The sequence below is a fragment of the Orbicella faveolata genome, unplaced genomic scaffold (genome assembly GCF_042242905.1).
Source record: "Orbicella faveolata isolate gen_17 unplaced genomic scaffold, um_ofav_v1 contig_47, whole genome shotgun sequence".
In the NCBI taxonomy this organism is placed as follows: Eukaryota; Metazoa; Cnidaria; class Anthozoa; order Scleractinia; family Merulinidae; genus Orbicella; species Orbicella faveolata.
The window spans coordinates 5,840,001-5,860,000 of record NW_028301577.1 but is presented as its reverse complement, the minus strand read 5'-3'; the positions used below and the strand labels follow the sequence as shown (position 1 = coordinate 5,860,000).

The following is a 20,000-nucleotide window of genomic DNA, read 5'->3' as shown; positions in this document are numbered from 1 at the left end:
AACGCCATTTCAATACAAAATGTTGCAATATAGTTGCGCACAGAATGTTGTATACGTGGCCAAATGTAATGAAAATATTGTTCTTAACAACGTTGCAATTTGATGTACTGAAATGTTGTGCGCGTTTGGCCGAGCCTTTACTCATGTTTTGTGATGATATTTTTCATCTCATTCGAGTAACATCTGTTTTTCTCTATGCTTATTATCACACACAGTTTCAACTCTTTTCCTGAAACCCGCAAATGCGCCTCTGGTCCAACCAGTCTACCCACTCAAATCAACCAATCAGTCTTCTGCACCAGCCAAATCAACCAGTCAGACTTCCCTTTCCTCTCCGATCGCCCCATCAAATTCTTCAGCTATGGTAAAGCCCCCCTTTTCGTCAGGCGTTTCTGGTGCAAACTTCTCTGATTGGTCGCCATGGTCTAGGTGCTCAGCCACGTGTGGTCACCAAGCTGTCACGCATCGGAAACGAACTTGTAAGCTGATTGGTGCAAAGACTTGCCAAGGATCTAATACCGAAACAAAGCATTGTCAATCTCTTAGGTGTCCAGGTATTGCAAGAAAAAAATTAACAAATTTTAAGCCTATCTAGGATAGGCCTTGCTGGGAATTTGGAAACCGAAAAATTGAAGGAATTTATCAAAACATTGGGGTTATCGTAAGAGATGGACCATAATTTTTTTTTCAGCGGGTGAGGGAATGGACGATTTTCTGGTTCACGAATTTGTTTGTTCGCCTTCAGGTTGTGCACGATTTTTTTTCGTTGAGCAATAGTTTGTACGACAGTTATTTTTAACTTCAAAATCCGGACCTGCAAAGCGCTTGTTCGATTTTTTCCACTTGGCTTCCCTTGCACGATTTTTTCCAGCAGTTTTTGCCGTGTAGGAATGTTTTTGGGAGTTACCCACCCCTCCCACCTAAAAAAAATAATGGTCCGTCCCTAATGATACTTAAATTGGCGTGTAACACACTATATCACTAAACCAATATCCGCCATTTTGAATCCACCATGCTGGATTTAATAAATTTGTTGCAATATCGGACAGTGTCAAAATATGCTTAAAAAATGATTAAAAATGACGTGAAGATGGTAACACTGTTGAGAAAATAGAAGAAAGATAACCACAGTAAAGCCTCTGTATTTATTTACTACCGTAATTACGCTTCAAAGTAGAGATGGCTCTCACCAAAGAGCTCAGTCACGGCATTTTGAGTTATTTTGGCCAGGTGCAAAGTTTCCTTCAATCTGAAGAAAACCTGAAAATAGTAGTTTACTAAGATAGAAAAACACCAAAGAGATGATAATAAGCCAAAAAGGACCAAGGATGGTTAAGGATGGAGAAGATTAACGCGGATTACAAACGACGAAATTGAAAAATTTAGGCCAAACTTTTCAAGATTCTCAAACCCTGACTAGCTCCATTAAGGACTGATGATGTTTGTTTTGCTTACAGTTCATGGCGGTTTTTCTCCTTGGTCTCAGTGGTCACACTGCGCTGTGACGTGCGGTGGGGCGCTTAAGCGTCGACAGCGTAGCTGCAGTAATCCTAAACCAATGTTTGGTGGGCGGGACTGCTTGGGAGAGAGGGTACAGACAAGAAGCTGTGGAACGGAAGCGTGTTCTGGTGAGACTAAAAATCAGGCTGAGATTTAAGCAGACAATGAGACAATGAGTTTTTATAGTCTTTTCAGCGGCGTTTAGGGGACATACATTGCAGTGTAGTCAAAAAAACGTAAGGAGCTTGAAAATTTTATCAAGTCAAAAACAGAACATTTAGTCGGGAGATGGGAATGGCAAAGATAATTATACCACTTTTTGTTTAATTGGAATATAACGCCTTAAATATGATTACCATCAACGCAGTCTTTGTTGAGGACTGTCGATCAATTTTTGCTGACCAAGAAGTTGAATTTATTTTTGAGTGCTGGTTTGGGGTGGTCGGTTGGTATTGGCTAAAATCCCTGGGGTACTTGCAAGACCGGAATAGGGTTCTTGAAACTGATGCGGGGATTATGAACGCACGACCTCTGGAGCAAATAACTCTTGATCTGATCCTGGGGTCCTGGGTTCAAATACCAACGAACTTGAGCTCAGAGGTTTCTTGTTACGTTGGGGCCCAATGTTCTTGTTTAAAAGGTCACTAGCCAATTAAAAAAAAAAGCTATGGAAAATTTCCTGGGCATAATTTGAATCACTCTTATTTCTTGCTAAAAAGTGCTTTACGGCATACACAAACGCGTTGATTATGTGTTGAGATCTTTTCAAGTTCACTCCACCCGCTTAGTACCCATGACCGTAGTAGTAATTGATTTATGTTACATTTTTTTCAGTGAATGGAGGTTTAACAGGCTGGACTGCGTGGTCGACTTGTTCTAAGACCTGTAACACAAACACCGTGAGCATCCGAGAACGTTATTGCACCAACCCTCCCCCACAGGGTAAAGGAAAAGATTGCGCTGGTCAGCGGATGCAAGCGAGGGCATGCGCATCATCAATGTGCCCAGGTAAACTAAAGATTTAGCAAATGCTACAGGCCAAAAATGCTGCTTTTACGAGCAAGTGATAATATTTTTTCGCCAGCATAGAACAGCAGAATCGTCTAGATCAGTTACGAAATAGATTATGCAACATGGCTCTTCATGACAGAAATGTAACTTCTAATCATTTGAGTAAATAAAATAAGGAGAATCAAATTCGAATTTCTCATCAGAATACCAATACATTATCAAGCAAACAGGTGACGAGAGTAAAGAAACTCATCAGCTAAGTGATGTTGTCTTGATGTACTACGAAATTCTCAGAACTGACATTAACAGAAATGATGGCTATAAGTAGGAGAATTAATATTTTGAACTTAGGACTGAAAGGGTTAAAGGAGCTCAGTCACGTAACTTCCAGTTATTTAGGCCACGTAAAAAATTACCTTTAAATTGAAGGAAACCTGATTTTGCCTGATTTTGATGGAGAAGATTAACACGGATTACAAACCACGAACTTGATAAATTTAGGCTAAACTTTTCAAGATGGGAAACTGTGAGGTAGCTCCGTTAAATATGTTACCTCCTTTTTCATATGTTGTTAAGTGGATCATGGCTACTTTAAAAACATATGAATCTGTATTTATACTCCTCTGATTAATTAAAGTTACAAAATAACGGCAAATAGACTTTGCCTAGTGCGCTTCAAGGGAACGGTTAGGATCGAGCAGCAATTGTTGAAATTAAGTTGGCGTTTTAGAAAGCGCCCTCGCCTTTAACAATTAATTTGTACCGTAAAAAATTCAATCAAGTCCCTTCAATCAAAGTTAAAAAAAAAAAAAAAAAATCAGACATAACAGAACAATTTTCAGAAACACTAACGTAAAACTGTTTCTTTGTAGTCGACGGTGGTTTGTCCGAGTGGTCTTCGTGGTCTCAATGCCGGCGCTGTGGACGAACACACAGGAAACGATTTCGGTCGTGTACTAACCCACCGCCTGTGAATGGCGGCAAACCTTGTACTTCTCCAGTTGTTCAAGTGCAAAGATGCCCCGTCAAGCAATGCAAATGTGAGTTTCTTTTCCGATGTTCAACACAAGTGCACATGAATGTCAAGTGCCAGGAACATAGAACATGGGGGTGGGGGAGCAATAACAAATTTATGCGGATGCGTCGATAAAATGGTCAACTAAAAATAGACCGATACGTCACTAGGTTTCGCGTGAACAATCGATAGAGAGTCGGTCTCAGTAACGACATATACGTCGGAATCGATCGTGGCCACTCCTAGAACCTACGATCCGATTCATGTAAGCAGCAGCTCTCATGATCAATTAGGGAGAACAAACTAAGAAAATATGTAATAAATGTAACGATAGAAGTCAACAAAGCTTATAGTATACAGACTTCCATGAGTAGTTGTTCAGGATTTTATGCCAAGCATGTATAATTCATGAAGACATGACTGATCATCACAGTTCTACACACAACTTAAGTAGTTGCGATATTTAAGCCTGAAAAATAGAACATTCAGGCTTGAACGGGGACCTCTGCTTTACCGATGCAGTGCTCTACCAACTGAGCTACCAAGCCAACTGGAAGCTGGTCATGTCGAGAATTCGTAATATAGCAGTAGATGGTGAAGAATTTCATGTTATGCAGTGCGAAAAGGTGACAAATTGAACAGCTGTTTCACTCCTCAGCTACTTTAGGATTTGGCCAGTGGTCTTCATATAGTCCATGCTCCCATTCGTGTGATGGTGGAGTGAAAAAGAGGAGAAGAAGATGCAGAAGACCACACAAGGGTTGTTATGGACCACGGATACAAAGGAGACGGTGCAATGAACACAGATGTCCTGGTAGGTCAATCATTTTAGCTTGCAGTTATGACACTAATCGTATCTGTAACAAAATTCTCGATCGTAATTGGCTCTCCGCCCGCCTATTTGTCTCGTAATCGGCGCGCGATCACGTAGGTGTCCAATTACAGGTGCCCGATTTGAACTTTTGTAATTGGATACCCGTAATTGGATACCCACATGATTCGCACGTCAATTACGCGCGCTTCAATGGCTTCCTTTGCAATGTTTCGTTCAGTTTTCAAAACTTCGGAAAAGGGCTGCAGACGTTTTCGCTCGTAAGAAGCTCTCAAAAGACATTTTTAATTCCAAAATTTGTTATAGATACGATTAATTAGTAATTGGACCTCGTGTCGTACAATTCAGGGAGTAATTGCGCTCGTAATTTCAAATCGGCCTCGCGCTTCACGCTCGTCTGATTTCGAAATTCCTTGCGCGATTACTCCCTGAATTGTACTCCACTCGGTCCAATTACTATTACTCATCGTAATGAATAAGAGCGAAAAGAAAGGTAAAGAGGGAACTGATGGATTTTGTTCCCCGGCTTGAGATGAACTGATTAAATGAGACGTAGTTAAGAGCAATTATTTGGTGACTGTCCCAATGCCAAAACAATTAAGACGAAATCCGGTATGACATCGAGCAATTTCAGTCTTTAGTGGACAAAAACGTGGTACCAGAATAATTTTAGGTATTTTACAGTCCTTTTTACATTTTGTTAAAGCTAAAGATATAAATAGTTGCCTGAAATGACACCAAAAACAATTGAGAACTCGGGAAAATAAATTTTAAAGTTCAGAAAACTTGCGCAAACACAGATAAAATTTCATCATTAGCTTCATTTCAACCGTTCAAGCGTTTCATACGAAGTTCAAGATTTGTTTTCGACACTTGGTGTTGTTAGAAATGATTTTTTGAGATGATATTTAAAAAAGTCGCACAGAAGTTTGTATTACGATGTAAATAGTCTCGCAACAAAGTTTTTGTCCACTTGTTACTCGAAGTTCTGGTGGATGCCTTCTCAATCACTGAAACTCATCACGATTAATGTAAATTGCTCAATGAACCAATAAGATGTCACCTTTGCCAAGCGCGGGAAAATGTGTGCGCCCCAAATCAGGATTGAATTTGGTTCTGCTCCTGATTGGTTGAAGGAAATCGGGATGTTGGATCCGAATGGCTAATGAGTGTAACACGATATTGCGTGGTTACAGACCCAAAAAAGCACAAATTCAGAAGCCAAACAGACGGAGGAGTTGAGGGGGATGCGGAAGGGAAAGCCGAGGGGGATACAGAGAGCTTCCTGCTTCCCGGACAGTTCACTCCAGGATCCGGCCCTGCCCGCTTCAGGGTATCCGTCCACCTGAGTACTCCAATTTCCCTCCATCTCCTATCGTATTTCGCTAAGAGCCACCCTAGTTTTCTGCCGGCTTATTCTCCCGGTTCAATGCCTCTCCACCCGTTAACCCCGTACGGCAACATTCCTAACGAGATAAATTTTGTACCAGGGCGGTTTCGAGGAAGAGAGGTTCCATTCTCTCAGCAGTTTAATAGAGTCAACTCTATATCAAGGTCCGTGTATTGATTAGTAAATATAATTATAAATTGTCCACAATGTTCTCTATCTCTTGAATTCTAGATGGGAACTACCTTGTGCGAGCTGATCCTGTTGAGCTGTGTGGACATAACCCATGCAAGGTGGCAAAATGCGTTACAAATCCCTCGGCAATGTGCGTCAGCAGATTCAACTGTAATCCGATCTTCTTCAACAGAGAAGGACGAATAATTAAATCGTGCAAAGGTAAGAGTAAAAGACAGGAAAAGACAAAATAAAACATCAGCACGTCATTTGGGAGGCGCGGTGGCCTCATGATTAGTGCGCTCGCCTCTGGGTTCGAGCCCAAGCCGGGGACATTGTGTTGTGTTCTTGGGCAAGACACTTCACTCTCACAGTGCCTCTTTCCACCCAGGTGTGTAAATGGGTACCGGCGAACTTAATACTAGGGGTAACCCTGTGATGGACTAGCATCCCATCCAAGGGGGAGTAGAAATACTCCTAGTCACTTCATGCTACAGAAACCGGGATAAGCTCCGGCGCGATGGGCCCCCTTGGCTCGTATGTAGACTTCACCACGATTTGACCCGAGCCTGGACGCATGTGTGCAGCCAATATTACCCATGGAGTAATCTTGTGTGTAGTTACTCGTTTGAAATTGTATGGTTTTGGTGGTTCTGTCTGAGTGAAGAAGATTAAAGCTGGATTTGCTTATTTTATTCCTTCGTGACATAGATCTGATATTTATGGGATGGTCTTGTCAGGCTACTCTACAACTTCCGATTCGTAGTTCTCTAGTTCTTTATTCCCCAAGCTGATTAGCCCTCAGCCGTCAACTTGATAGATGATTAACCCCCACTTACGTTTAGCAGTGAAACTCAGTACTTTTATCATTGATTCATTGCCTAATGTTATGATTCACTCTGAATTTGCTCCGTCTAGGAAACTCCATCGTTTTATCAGTTCCTCCAGAACAAGTCTGCCGTTTTAACCCTTGTGAAAAGTCTGCATGTTTCACCAGCCAAGCTGAGCGCTGCGCAGTATCGTACAAATGTAAACCCATCTTCTTTGGAGCAGATGGTCAAAGATTGAACTGCAGAGGTATAGAAGGCATCAATTCAGAATGGAATGCTTTTTTGTCCTTAAAGCTCTGGTTTTATTTGAATAAGAGCGGTTTTCAATTGAGTGTCGAAAGTAATCAGGCAATTACCTTTGTTTTGAGGTTTGGTTTTATTACGGTTTGAGATTGGCTAGTAGTCTAATTGGTAAGTAATTAGTTTGGATTTGGTCTCATGACACACAATTGAAAGCCACTCTGTCTTAAAATGTGAAGGCACGACAGAGCGGTTGTTCAATTGCGTGTCGTAAAATGAAGACCAAAGTAATCACTCTGGCCAATCACAAACGACGCAGACAATACAGTGAACCAATCAAAACTTGAAGTACATAGTGGTCAATAGCGTGAAAGGAGGGAAAACGTGTAAGAGCGACTGTGGTGGAACTGGGAGAGGGGGAGGAGATTTTCGGGGGGTTCGGTCGAACCGCCTAAATTAAAATAGTTAGAAATTATCACACGCTGACTTGGCCCCAGAAAGCCGAAAACCCCATTTCCGACGACCTCAATTTTAAACATCTTCCGGGGGAGGATGCCCCCGGATCCCCCCACAGGGGATCGCCGCTTCGGCGGTCTGTATCTCAAGGCCCCTTCTCTAAAATCCTGTATCCGCCCCAAAACGAGTCACAATTGCTTTAAATTTTACTATTAATTGGAGGACGAAGTGCCGTGAGAATTGTAAGCCACTCGCCAGAGAAAATGCGAATTACTTTTGACTTTCAAATGAAAGCCACTCAAATACATGCATGCATTAACTTACTATGCTGTCTTATTACATGCAGGCATCTTAACAGTAGGAGCTATGGAGGCATGTGGCTTCGATCCATGCTTCGAAAAGGCATGTAAGGTTGACCTCACAGCTCGCTGCGTGAGTGATTCGGACTGTAGACCAACTTTTATTTCCAAGACTCAACAAATATTGGACGAATGCGTAGGTAAACAGAAATTCGACACGATTTAACTCTTGCCAAATGGACTAACTCACTAAAACGTTTTTGACAAAGTTAACCGTTGGTGTACTAAACTTTGGAGGTACTTTAAGAAAAGTCTTCGTTTATTTGACAAACTCACCATTTTTTTTCGATAGATTGTATTAACGTTTTCGTATTTTATTTCTTGGCTTTCAAGAGGACGCAGAGGACTCCGATTCAAACGACGAGGAAGGCAATGACGTAAACAGCGATACCGACGACGAAGAAAAGAGTAATGACACAGAAAAAGACGATGCGGATGTTGAAGACATTTCGGAAACAGACAGCGACGATAATCATGATGATGATGATGAAAATGACAATAAGGGTGATGACGATGATGAAAAAGATACAAATAGGCAGAAGAAACGAAAATCGCACACGAAAAGTGAAGATGAAGATGGTGATGATGACGACGATGATTCTAAGGAAACCGAGAGTGATGATGATAAAGATGATGACGACCAAGATTCCAGTAACACCAGAAAGAAGAATACCACTCCAGTGGTTAACCTGAAAGACGAGTCGTTACACGATGGTATGGTCAGCGGTATGGGCTCGGAGATCTCGTTCGTCTCAAAGCACGGACCTGCTAAGTTCTATTGGCTGAAAGGCGGCGGCAAGGGTTCGAATAATCACACCGAAATGTAAGCATGATTAGGTGATACTGATTTGCTTATCACTGTCATGTTTCTTGAAATGGTTCCTGTGTTATCGATTGGCTTGTGAAATCCAGGAAAGAATTAGATTTTTTAAATGTAAAATTATTAACTTGAGAAACTAAATTAAACGGCATATATCTATTAATCCACTGTTGTCCCTAACACGGATTGTTTCGAACACCTATTGCTAGTGTTGGAAGGGATGGCCACAGAGCATTTCAAGGAAATTTTGAAAGACTCTATTCATTAATTCTTTTGCTAGTTGTTGGCCAACTCTGGGAACTGTAATCGCCTAAAACACGAAATCCCCCGTAATCACCTTAAATGGCCCTAAATCACCTTCAACCGCCCTAGATCTCTCAAAGTTTTCCTAAGTCGTGCAATGCTAGCTAATGCCACAAAGACTTATGCAACTTTAAGTAATCTTCACTTTTTCTAGCAATATTGGGTTGTTGAGAATCTCCTTTTTAGTTGTGCACCCTGTGAAATTGGTAGTACACACACTGACAGACTTAGTGGATTTAGGGTGCGTTCCTTTGGGGTGATTTGAATCAGGATCGGTAATTCAAGATCACTCGGATCATAATTCATCAAAGGGACCGATGAATCCATGACCAGAGTGGATTCATCGGTTCCTTTGATGCCCCATAATCCGAGGGATCTTGGATCACTGATCCTAATCCAGATCACCCCAAGGGAACGCACCATAAGTCTGTACTCCAGGAAAAACACCTGATTGGTCAATTTAAATGACGTAATAGCATTTTCATAGTTAACCAAATATGTAAAATTTTCGGAGAGCTATTCGTAAGGAAAGCGGAAGAAAAATTCTAACTTTCCGGGGCTTTGAAAGGGTTTGACGTAATATATCAAACACGAGAGAAAGTGTTTCATCGGGGTATCCAAACACCGAGAAGAGAGTTGAAAATACGACGCGCAGCGGAGTATTTTTTAAGAAATTCGAGATGTTTGGATAGCCGATGAAACACTGTCTCGAGTGTTTGATATATCTTCTCAATCGAAACAAAAACTAAGAAGAAAACGGAGAAGTAAAATCGTCAAAATCTATGCTAATTAAGACCGGGTATCCAAACCTCCTTCACGGTTGTGATTTTCTTTGTTTTAACTTGATGAATTATTAATGAGTTTGAGAAAAAGAGATCTTTTTCGCTTTAATATTCCATTCAGTACTTACACAGTACTTGCATAACCTCTTGACTCCGGTTAGCCTGAATATTTCTAGTTTTCCTGATAACTATAGTTGATTCTTTGGCAGTGAACATACATTTGTTTTATTAAGACGGATTCCACTCAAAGTTCGAGCAATAAGTGCAAAAATTATTTACTAAAAATCTACTCACAGCACGGTAACTTTTTTTTAATACTATTTAAAACATCTCACTTTAATTAATTTCTCTAAGCAAACCCCGCGATTAAATTCTCAAGCATTCTCGAAAAAGTTTATGTCAAACCTTGTAAGAATGCTTAATGCGTGTGTTATTGTATTTTCAACTATAACGCGAAACGTCTGTTTTAATTGAAATATGGATAACTTCAAGTTCAATTTTCTCTCGCGGGGTCTCGATAGGTTCTTCAGTTTTACCTTTTTCAAAATATTACCCTGCTCTGAGGTTTTTTTGGTAACTTTATTTTTGCCACTATTGCTCAAATCTTCAGCGGAAATCATCTTAAATATTTAAATCATTTGTCCTTATTTTCAGGCTTGTTATTGAAGCAACAGAAAGTAAAAAGTCCTCTGTGTTATCTTCTCCAACATCACGAAGGCCAAAACCAAAGGAAAAGTCTAAGGTAAATTCAAATGACCTTGTCGATAACATAATAAAAAGACGTAACTAAATGTATCTATCCATTTTCCCAGTGTTATCTTATTGGAGCTTTTGTATTGTTTTACACAGACACGACTCGTAAACGACAAGACTACTCGTCACCGCAGGAAGATATGATGTGTCCAATAAGAACTTCTCTGATTTTACAATGTTACTGTCAAATACCAATTATCAATGAGGCTGCGAGATGTAGGTTTCTAACAGTAGTGGTCTTCTCAGCCAATTGCCAACAGTCATGATAATCATGTTAAGAAAATCCTTATAATCCTTGTGCTCGGAAAAGTGAAAACTTTTTTGCAAAATAACTTCTGGCTTAAAACGTAGGCATATATATGTCGTGCTTCTGCTGTGACGTTATTAACATTTTGCATGTAAGCTTAAGAGCTAGTTTTTACTGATTAGTTTTCTAAGTACCCTTGAACCTTATCTTGATGGAAGTTTCCATGCCTATAGATACATTGTTTTGGTTTTGAAGACGAGGCATTTTAAAATTCTGAAAGTGCGCAACAGATATGACAACATTTTTAATTTAAACTGTTAGCAATAGAGAAAATCAGCTAGGATAGTGGCTAGAACTTGCCTTAACTCTTGTTCTTCGGGCTGGATTGCTGGTGCACTCGAACTTAAGTTATCATATGGCGCGCTAACTTCGCGATCAGGCAAGATTAACCAAATCATGTGCTGAGATTGGCTACCTGAGTGACATGCAAGATGGGCTATCTGGTGTGCTCGGAATTGCTAACTATACATGTGTGCATGCTACATGTACATTGTGCTCTGTGTGCCATATATTGAATCCTTTTTTGACCAAGCTTGTTGCAATTAACATGGCTGGATTATTATTACTGGCCTTGATCTTGTTTATGTATGGAGCTCATTAGACATAAATACGCCGAAAATATCTTGGTCCTCATCTTTTTTGGTGTATGAACTCCATCTTCCTGTCATCTTGACTGAACAAGCTAAGTTATTGACCCATATGTACTTAAAACTATTACAGTTGTTTTTTTTAAGTGTTACCACTAAACATTTAATTGGTTAAATCTTATTTGTAATATTATTTGATAATGTTGTTTAGTAATATGAGTATTGTTCATAATGAAATAATATTGTAGAAGTGAATGGATTTTAAACAAAATTTGAGTAAAAGATGAAATTTTTCAACTTCGTGTTATTGTCATATTGGACTCAGATGTACATGTATGAAACACCTTGAAAAGTTACTAAGCTTAAATTTCTCAACCCATGGAGTTTTCATTGAATCTTATTGCACATCACAGCTCCCTTCGACTAACATGCCCAATTTGCTATGAACATTATGATAGTATTTTCGAGCAAAACGTACCATTTTTAATTGAACTTGAGTTAAGAAAGGATTATCACCCTGGACCCGGCCGGGGTTGTTCGAAAGCCGGTTAACGCTAACCCAGGTTTAAAAGTTAACCGAAGTATTCGTTTTTCTTTCATAAAAAATGGTTTTCACTGCTTATGTTCTGTGTAGTTTGAGATTATTCTTACGTGTGCTAAAAAACTCAAGTTATTATTATTTGTAAAAATGCCTAATGGCTGACTACCTAACTACCTATAAATTTCCTGCCGGAAGGCACGAAGAGGGAGGTTCAGTCCGGTCACAATCCGTGAAGGCATGAATGAAAGTGGATCACAATACCCCGGGGAGGGGTTCTCCCGCCTACCAGGGACACCGTTACGGCATATGTGAACATTTATCGTCGAATCGTAATCTGTCCCAGGCAATGAGTACCGGAGATCTGCGGACGCAACGTATGACGTAACAACTCGATTTTCCCCAAAAGTCCTGACTTTCAAAATGGCGGATTAAGCATTTCGCGCCAATTTGAGTTCGTCGGCGATCCATCGCAGAAGCGCCGGGGATCCACTGGAACAGATCGCCGAACGTTGTCAGTTGCAACCGGCGATTACGTCGCAGGTGGGTCGGCTGGGTATGAGAACCGGGCTTATATGGGCTATATAGGTATATGCGGCCCCAGAGGGTATGATTTTTTAGCCGTTTTGGTCATAAATAGCCGGGGTATAGAGTTTTTAGGAGTATGTGTATTCTAATTCTTCCTCTTGGCCCGAGAACTATGGGATCATCTGTTCGCACCCGAGATGCATGGGACTATATGTGTGTGACTATCTATGCCCAAAGTTGTAGGGGGGCTATGTTTTTTAAAGTGGCCGTTGTCGACTGAGGTGAGGGCTAGTGGGAGCTGGTACTGTACTCGTGGTTCGCACATGTAGTACCGTTAATTTTGCTTAACGGATTGATAGAGAAAAACTGACATTCGCAATCTAGTGGGTTTACGGAGGCGGCTGAATACAGAGGTGAACAGGATTGCAGCTAGCCTGTGAATACGGTTGCCTCTGCGCGGATACCATATAACCCAGCAAACGCTGAAAAGGTCATTTATTTTTTTCCCCAAGATCTGAACCTATTAGGGGAAGAAAAAAAACGCGCCGCGAGACTTGATGCTGGCACTTTCATGGTATTCCTTTCAACAGTTTCCTAAAATCAAACAAACAAGCAGTCTACAAGCGTTCTACATTTATAATGTTCGCAAGAGGATGAGCCGAAGTTTTTTGTGTCTTGTTGAATAACTAAATCTTAAACTCTTTGATAATGGTGGAATTTGGTGATCCACAGTTTTTGGGGACGGCTTGCCCTCCCCCACCTCTTCCACGTGCTGCGCAGACAGCCCCTCTCCCTCTCCTCTCCCTCTCCTTCCCGTCTTCCAACCGCTTTTCCCCTCTGATCTTTGCGGGCGCAGTTCGTCTCCGCCATCTTGCACGTGTGAAAGGTAAATAGTGGAAAATTGTGTTTACCGTAATTTCAAAGGTTTGTCCAAAGGCTTGCATCAGTGCGTTGATGTTACCTGATCTGAGGCATAAGCTAAATTTCTTTACTTTTTCAGTTTTTTTTTTTGCATGTTGAAGCCATATTGTGGAATGAGGAGATGTTGTGTTTGAAGACCTCCGGAGGAATGGACGCATAAGGTAAGCTTTTTAACTACGTTTAATGTTTAACTGAGAACTACCAGACTAGGTAATAAGACAGCACATGAACGTGACATTTGTGCCCATCAGAGATTATTCTGCGTTATCAGGGATAAATAAACCAACAAACCTTAAGCGCAGTATTTGTTGAGATGTCCCCATTAGAGATGAGTCTGTTTACATCAAGCTGATTAGGTAACTTTTAAGTTACCTAATAAAGCTGTAATATTTGACTTTTAAAATCAGAATTGTCACTTGTTCCTCTGTTTGGATCTGCTACAGGTCGTATTTTGTACAGACTCTTGGTTATTAGATAATTTATAAAGGGAAGCAAAAGAGGCTCTTGTTTGGATCATGTTGGTGTATTTGATTTGCAGACTGCAGACTGCAGACTACATTTAAAGCTAAATGGCACTCCGGTTAGTCTGAATATTACTCAGGTTAGCCTGAATAGTCCTCACATTAGCCTGTTTACAGTGTTTACGTTTTGCTTTCAAAAATGGAACATAGTTGTATTATGCAGCTATCAATGTTATGCCTGAGGGGGGGTGAAAGCCATGGGATAGGGTGGGGACTTTGATCAGAAACAAAAATTTGGAATCAAACTTCCTAACCCTTGGGATAAGATTTCAATTCAAAGTTCCTCACCTTGGGAAAAGGTTTTGAGTTCTAAGTTACCCACCAGACCGAGAATTTCAAGCCATCTGAAGTAAAGAATATGTGCTTGCATTTGACAAGACTTTTTCATTGATCATGCTGCTCCAGTGAAAGGCAGTGGGGAGGCTCTGCTCTCTTTATGTATAAAATTTATATACTAATAAAGCTGCGAAAACAAGCTTCAATTTGACTTTGTTTTCTTTAATAATTTGCACTCAGCTGATGAATTCACAAGCCCCAAAATATTACCACTCACTATTCTAGAGTCAACATGTACTGTCATTCTAGTTTTTCATAGAATCTAAAAATTTCAATTATGAACGTTAAAGTTCATCTTGGTTCTTTCTTCAAGCCATTATTGGCCCTCTTGCTGTAGTTTCAACAAAGTGCAGTACTCTTCAGTGAATTTAAAAAGTTTAATTTTACCTTTCGTTCTTCCAGTTTATTGCAACTGGAATTTATCTTAGCGTGGAAAACATGCTCGAACTCCTGGGAATTCTGGGTACTTTCAAGATGGTGGAACACTTGTGTTCAAGCTCCCCGCATTCAAAACCCTTGTCGCTTTCGTCATTTTAACATTGTTCAAACTTCCCGACCCTGGGGCCAGCATTTTTTAGCATTGTTCAAACTTCCCGATCCCGGGGCCAACATTTATGTCAAAGTTTGCTAAAATTCCCCACGTGGGGTGCACACAGACATTCAAAGTGCCCACCTTGTCCCTTGGTTCCCCCCTCGGGCATAACACTGATAGCTGCATTAGTTAAAAATTCTGCAGTTTGCAGTCTGCAAATGTCATACACCATGATCATGTGTACCAAAGGCAACCACAATAGAGTGTCAACCAGTGTATAATATTTCCAGACCTCAGTTGCAGACTACACTTAGCCCTAAATAGCGCTCAGTTTAGCCTGAATAGTGCTCAGGTTAGCTTGTTTTCAGTTAGCTTTCGGTAAAAGAAATGAAAGTACAATATTGGATTAAAAATCTCCAGTCTACAGTCTGCTGTCTACAGTCTGCAATCTGCAGATGTCATACACTGAGTGTCGAAGGATATCAGTGATCAACATTCAATCAAAATTACCCTACAAGGGTTGGTACAGCTACATGCAGACTACTCTAAACTGTGGAAGAATTCAAAATGGCAGGAACCAAAAGCGTCTTCTTTTTTTCAGTAACTTCACCCTTGTACGTGTTATCTCCCTCCTTAGGTTTTAGGACTTTGTTTGTCTAAACATCCAAATGCCATTTTCTCCTGAAGCAATACAACACAAGCTTGTCTTACATGTAGTTGTAGAACCAGCTAGGAAAGCAGACTTTTAGTGAAGAAGTGATAAGTTCTCCGATCATTAAGCACCTTGTTTAAGTTTACTATGATACAAATAAACTTTAGTAGATGTTTTAATTTTAGCAATAGGAATAAGCTTAACCTCAATTCTATATGGATTTATTTTAAAAGTCATTGCTGTGTTCCAAGAAGAATTACTAGGGGCCTAGAGGTGCCCAGCACTTCAGCTTATATGAAAAAAGTAAGTTTTTCCAGTCGCCCAAAGGCAGAAGTTAGTCACCTGTGGCACCCGGGCACTTCTAGAGCACAGCCCTGGAAGTACAGTTTGATGGCATGAAAAATATTAGGTAAAATTTTCCAAATGCACAGCTACTCAAACTGCAGGCAGAAGATCCAATACAAAACTAAAAATTTCTCAACAACAAACACTTTGTGCTTGTTTCCTCGTCACTGCTTCAGGGGGTGTCTGGAAAACCCGAATTGCGAATAGCGAATAGTCGCAAATAGCAAATAGCGAACAGTCCCAAATAGTGCGAATAGACTCGAATAGTACGAATTGTGGCGAATAGTGACAAATAGTTGTCAATAGTCACTGCTTTGGATCTAATATCCTGCATTAATTAATTATCCAAATAAGCAACAGAATTTCTGTGAATTTATTACCTTTTCTTCTCTGGCCTCAGGCTAGGGCTGTCCATCACCGATATTAAGAAAACATAAAACACAAGGATAACCTAATATAGATGTAATTGTGCTTTTGCAGTGGTTAAAACAGAAGAAATTACGTTTAGAAACACCTTTTGTCCTGTTAAGTGTCTGTGCTTTTTAGCGGGAAAATCCCATCCTATGTTGCTGCAAGGTTGACTGCGAGATACTGGGTACCCTATTTGCTATGATTTGCCACTATTTGCTACTGTTCGCCACTATTCAAGACTGTTCACCACTCTTTGCACTGTTTGGGACTATTTGCACTGTTTGTACTATTTGCTATTCGTTATTCGGGACTATTCGCTGTTCGCTATTCACGACTATTCGCTATTCGCTGTTCAGATTTTCCAGACACCCCTGCTTCAGGAGACAACTGTGTGACAACTTGATGATTCTGGTGACACTGCTGTCTGTTAGAGCTTAATAATGACTTTGTGTCAAAGAATCAATTTTTTCCAATTAATTTTTTTTTCATATTTTTTTCATAAGGTGTCAATGTGGTCTATCTGAAAATTAAGAGAAATCTCGATCTTTAAAATTGCCAATTTAACCCTTCGATACCAAACTTTCGCCAAAAATACCGTTTTTAACTGTTTAGTCAGGGTTTTTGGCTGCCATGACGCTAAACAAGCCTAGTAAGTTTTGCTAAGAAAGTTTTTTTTTCACCAAAAGGAGAGATTTTTCGAGGATTACGTACAAAACTGAGCAATATTTCAATTCCGGGCATGCGCATAAGCCAAAATTTGGACTTTTTTTTTTGCCATTTACCGTTCTCAATTTTGTTTGTTGTCCCTTTCCTTTCTTTTTTTCTCGGCCCTTTTACTTGGCTACCTTTTGCGTTGCATGTTCTTTCTGGCTGCCGTGAAAAGTTGGATGTTAATTACGGGTGAAGCCTAGAAATGGACCTCAATCAATCATAGGCTTAGTGGACCATTTTACCATGGTGACCGTTTTTGCACCAAAACTGATTTGCTGATTGATTTGCGATGTCAGAATGTCATCGATATCTAAACCTGACCATTGTACGGAAAGGCCTAGCCTAGTCTACTATCTGCTTATCAAGAATATCTGATGACATTTAAATTGATGATGTCACAAGTGATACAAAGAGCACAACCATTAATTACGCATATATGTGTAATTGGGGCTCAAAGGGTTAACAAATAGATTCCATGTTGTTGTGCATCTGTTCAGTAGTAGGTCGCAGATGAGGTCAAAATGCGGTAAAAAATATATGGTGCATGAGACGATAATTGAGTGTGTCACTGATGTTCTTACCACATTTTGATGTCTTCTGTGATCTTTTACTGAACAAGCACATGGCAACATGGAATCAGTTTTAACCAGTGGAGAAACTAAGAAGTGTTTTAATAGGCCCATTCGATCAAAAGTAAGAACTAATCAAAATGCGAGAATAATTTGACTTACATAATTTAGATTATATGGACACCTGAAGCAAAACTGTCAATGGTTAAAGTTCTATTGGTTCTAAAGTTAAATAGATCAGTCTGGGGGTTATGAGACAATACTAAAACAAACATTGTGTTCCCAGGGTAATATTATAATTGTTAAATGGGAATTGGCTGAACCAGATAGCTATGTTTTTTTAGGTCCGCACTTGTGTGCTTCAATTTAACTTGATATATTAGGCAAATGAAACAGTTTGACCTTTAAAACTAATGTTGTTTTTTGTTTGATCAAGGGATCTGCAACACTGGGAAGATAAGAGGAGAGGGATTGGGACTAATACATGAAGACCCGTAACAATTTCTGGAGACTCGAATTAAGCATCGTATCTTAATGATCACTGAGCTCGACTATCAAACAGCAGTATGGTAAGTGCATATATTGGCCAGTGATCACAGAGGTTACTGGGAACATTTCAGTTCTAGATGTACAATAGGACAAAAAACATTAGTCTAACATCAGAATCACACTAACAAGATATTATCTAAGAAACATGTTTAGGAACTTGGACGATTTGCATTTACCAAATGGACCTTTTGAACAAGAAATATGTGTATAATGAAAAAACTGGCCCAGATTGGGATTGGTTCTACCCAGCAAATTCTCTTTCTGAATTTTTTGATTGGCGAAGCAAAGAATTGGTCACACACACACAAACACACACAAAAAAACAAGTTACAAGATAAGACTCCTTTTTTGGAGCCTGGACTGTCTGCATGTGCTGAATGGATCTTGAGCTTTGTACAAGAAGATGGGTGTAAGAACTGACCTGTAAAAGGGTGGTTCCACCCAGCAAATTCTCTTCCTGAGTTTTTTGATCTGTGAGGCAGAGACTTAGTCCCACAAAAAAGGTGAAAAATTAGGGCTTGTTTTGGAACCTGGACTGTCTTCATAGGGTGAATGGATCTTGAGCTTTGAACAAGAGATGGGTGTAAGAACCGACTTATAAAAGGGTTGGTTCCACCTAAATTCTCTTGGACCTCACTTTCTTGATCTGTGACGTAGAGGCTTGGTCCCACAAAAAAGGTGAAAAATGAGAACTTGTTTCAGAACCTGGACTGTCTGCATGTGCTGAATGGATCAGTTGAGCTTTGTACAAGAGATTTCTTGGGTAAAAGAACTGACCTGTAAAAGGGTTGGTTCCACCCAGCAAATTCTCTTGCTGAGTTTCGTGATCTGTGAGGCCCAGACTTGGTCCCATAAGAAACAGGTGAAAAATAAGAACTTGTATTGGAGCCTGGACTGTCTTCATGCGCTGAATGGATCTTGAGCTTTGTACAGGAGATGGGTGTAAAGACTGACCTGTAAAAGGGTTGGTTTCACCCTGCAAATTCTCTTCCTGAGTTTCTTGATCTGTGATGCAAAGACTTGGTCCCACAAAAAAGATACAAAATAAGGACTTGTTTTGGAACCTGGACTATCGAATGGATTTGGGCTTTTTGCAAGAGATGGGTGTAAGAACTGACTTGTAAAAGGGTTGCTTCCACCCAGCAAATTCAGATTCTGTGAAGAGCCCAAAGATCGTCTACGTAGGAGGTTAGAACAGAAATGTAGTTACCCATTTATACTCCTAGGCTGAGACAGTCGCTTTCTGAGAGTAAAGTGTCTTACCAGAGTACACTGGCCAGGTTCCTTGGGTTAGGAACCAGTTAGCACACCATGCCAGCCATAGATCCTTTGCGTAAATGGCGCCTAAATTTGAATGACAATAGTTTATACATCCGTAGCCTCGTACTCATGTTTCAAGACAAAGGATTTTTTTACATGAATGTGAGGCTAAGGATGTATAAGTATTGTTATTTAAATGTGGGCGCCATTTATGCGAAGGGTCTATTAATCATTTGATCTTAATCTTTCTGGTCTTTCTCTTTGTCAGGTGGAGACAAATCGCAGTCCAGGAACTAGGTAAACACGTGTTCTTATGCACAAAACGTAAGCTGGCTCAGATTCTCAATTATCCTCCTGAAGTTGGATATGAGCGCACTCTTGACAACTGGCACAGCTTTCTAAATTCCATACTATTTTTAGATTAATCTACATTGAAAGGAGCTATATTGGGTCTGTTTAATTATCTTTAGTTGTTTCACTGTGATTTCCTTCGTTTCGACATGCTCCGAGTAAAATATAATAGCCGAACGCTCGCATGTGAACAAAGACAAAAGTGTGTCTGACTAGGGCCCTTTAGTTAGAATTTTCTGTCGTTCGCTGATTCTTTTCGGGAGGGTGGAGTAAATAACTACAATAATTTTTCAGCGGATTAGCTGCGATTGAATCTCGTTTTCATTCACTTTTCTTATGATAACATAACTCAGGAGGAAATGCGTGAAAAACTATTCAAAATATAAAAACAATCCCCTTGTTTTTTCGAGTTATGGGAAC

The 20,000-nt window shown here is 40.1% G+C and overlaps 1 protein-coding gene, 1 long non-coding RNA gene and 1 pseudogene across 11 annotated transcripts in view; 2 read left to right on the top strand and 1 right to left on the bottom strand.

Moving 5' to 3' along the window:
- Positions 1-11,653, top strand: part of LOC110052128 (uncharacterized) — a 24,653-nt gene extending 13,000 nt beyond the window's left edge. The window contains exons 9-18 of the mRNA XM_020758257.2: positions 216-554; positions 1,458-1,628; positions 2,335-2,508; positions 3,384-3,551; positions 4,185-4,340; positions 5,980-6,141; positions 6,838-6,996; positions 8,138-8,627; positions 10,364-10,451; positions 10,559-11,653. Coding sequence (XP_020613916.2) covers positions 216-554; positions 1,458-1,628; positions 2,335-2,508; positions 3,384-3,551; positions 4,185-4,340; positions 5,980-6,141; positions 6,838-6,996; positions 8,138-8,627; positions 10,364-10,451; positions 10,559-10,606 — 1,955 coding nt within the window. The 3' untranslated portion in view covers positions 10,607-11,653. The remainder of the gene's footprint in view (positions 1-215; positions 555-1,457; positions 1,629-2,334; positions 2,509-3,383; positions 3,552-4,184; positions 4,341-5,979; positions 6,142-6,837; positions 6,997-8,137; positions 8,628-10,363; positions 10,452-10,558) is intronic.
- A 1,137-nt stretch (positions 11,654-12,790) lies between these two features.
- Positions 12,791-20,000, top strand: part of LOC110051830 (uncharacterized) — a 16,486-nt gene continuing 9,276 nt past the window's right edge. Inside the window, exons 1-4 of one of the 10 annotated variants that reach the window (XR_016204159.1) lie at positions 13,241-13,308; positions 13,423-13,504; positions 17,857-17,989; positions 19,498-19,526. This is a non-coding gene — a long non-coding RNA (uncharacterized LOC110051830). Of the gene's footprint in view, positions 13,347-13,422; positions 13,505-13,881; positions 13,942-15,369; positions 15,858-17,856; positions 17,990-19,497; positions 19,527-20,000 lie in introns of those variants that run through there. The other 9 variants (XR_016204160.1, XR_016204162.1, XR_016204157.1 and 6 more) reach the window with 9 other exon arrangements.
- LOC149096912 (uncharacterized) overlaps positions 18,297-20,000 on the bottom strand; it is a 5,499-nt pseudogene continuing 3,795 nt past the window's right edge.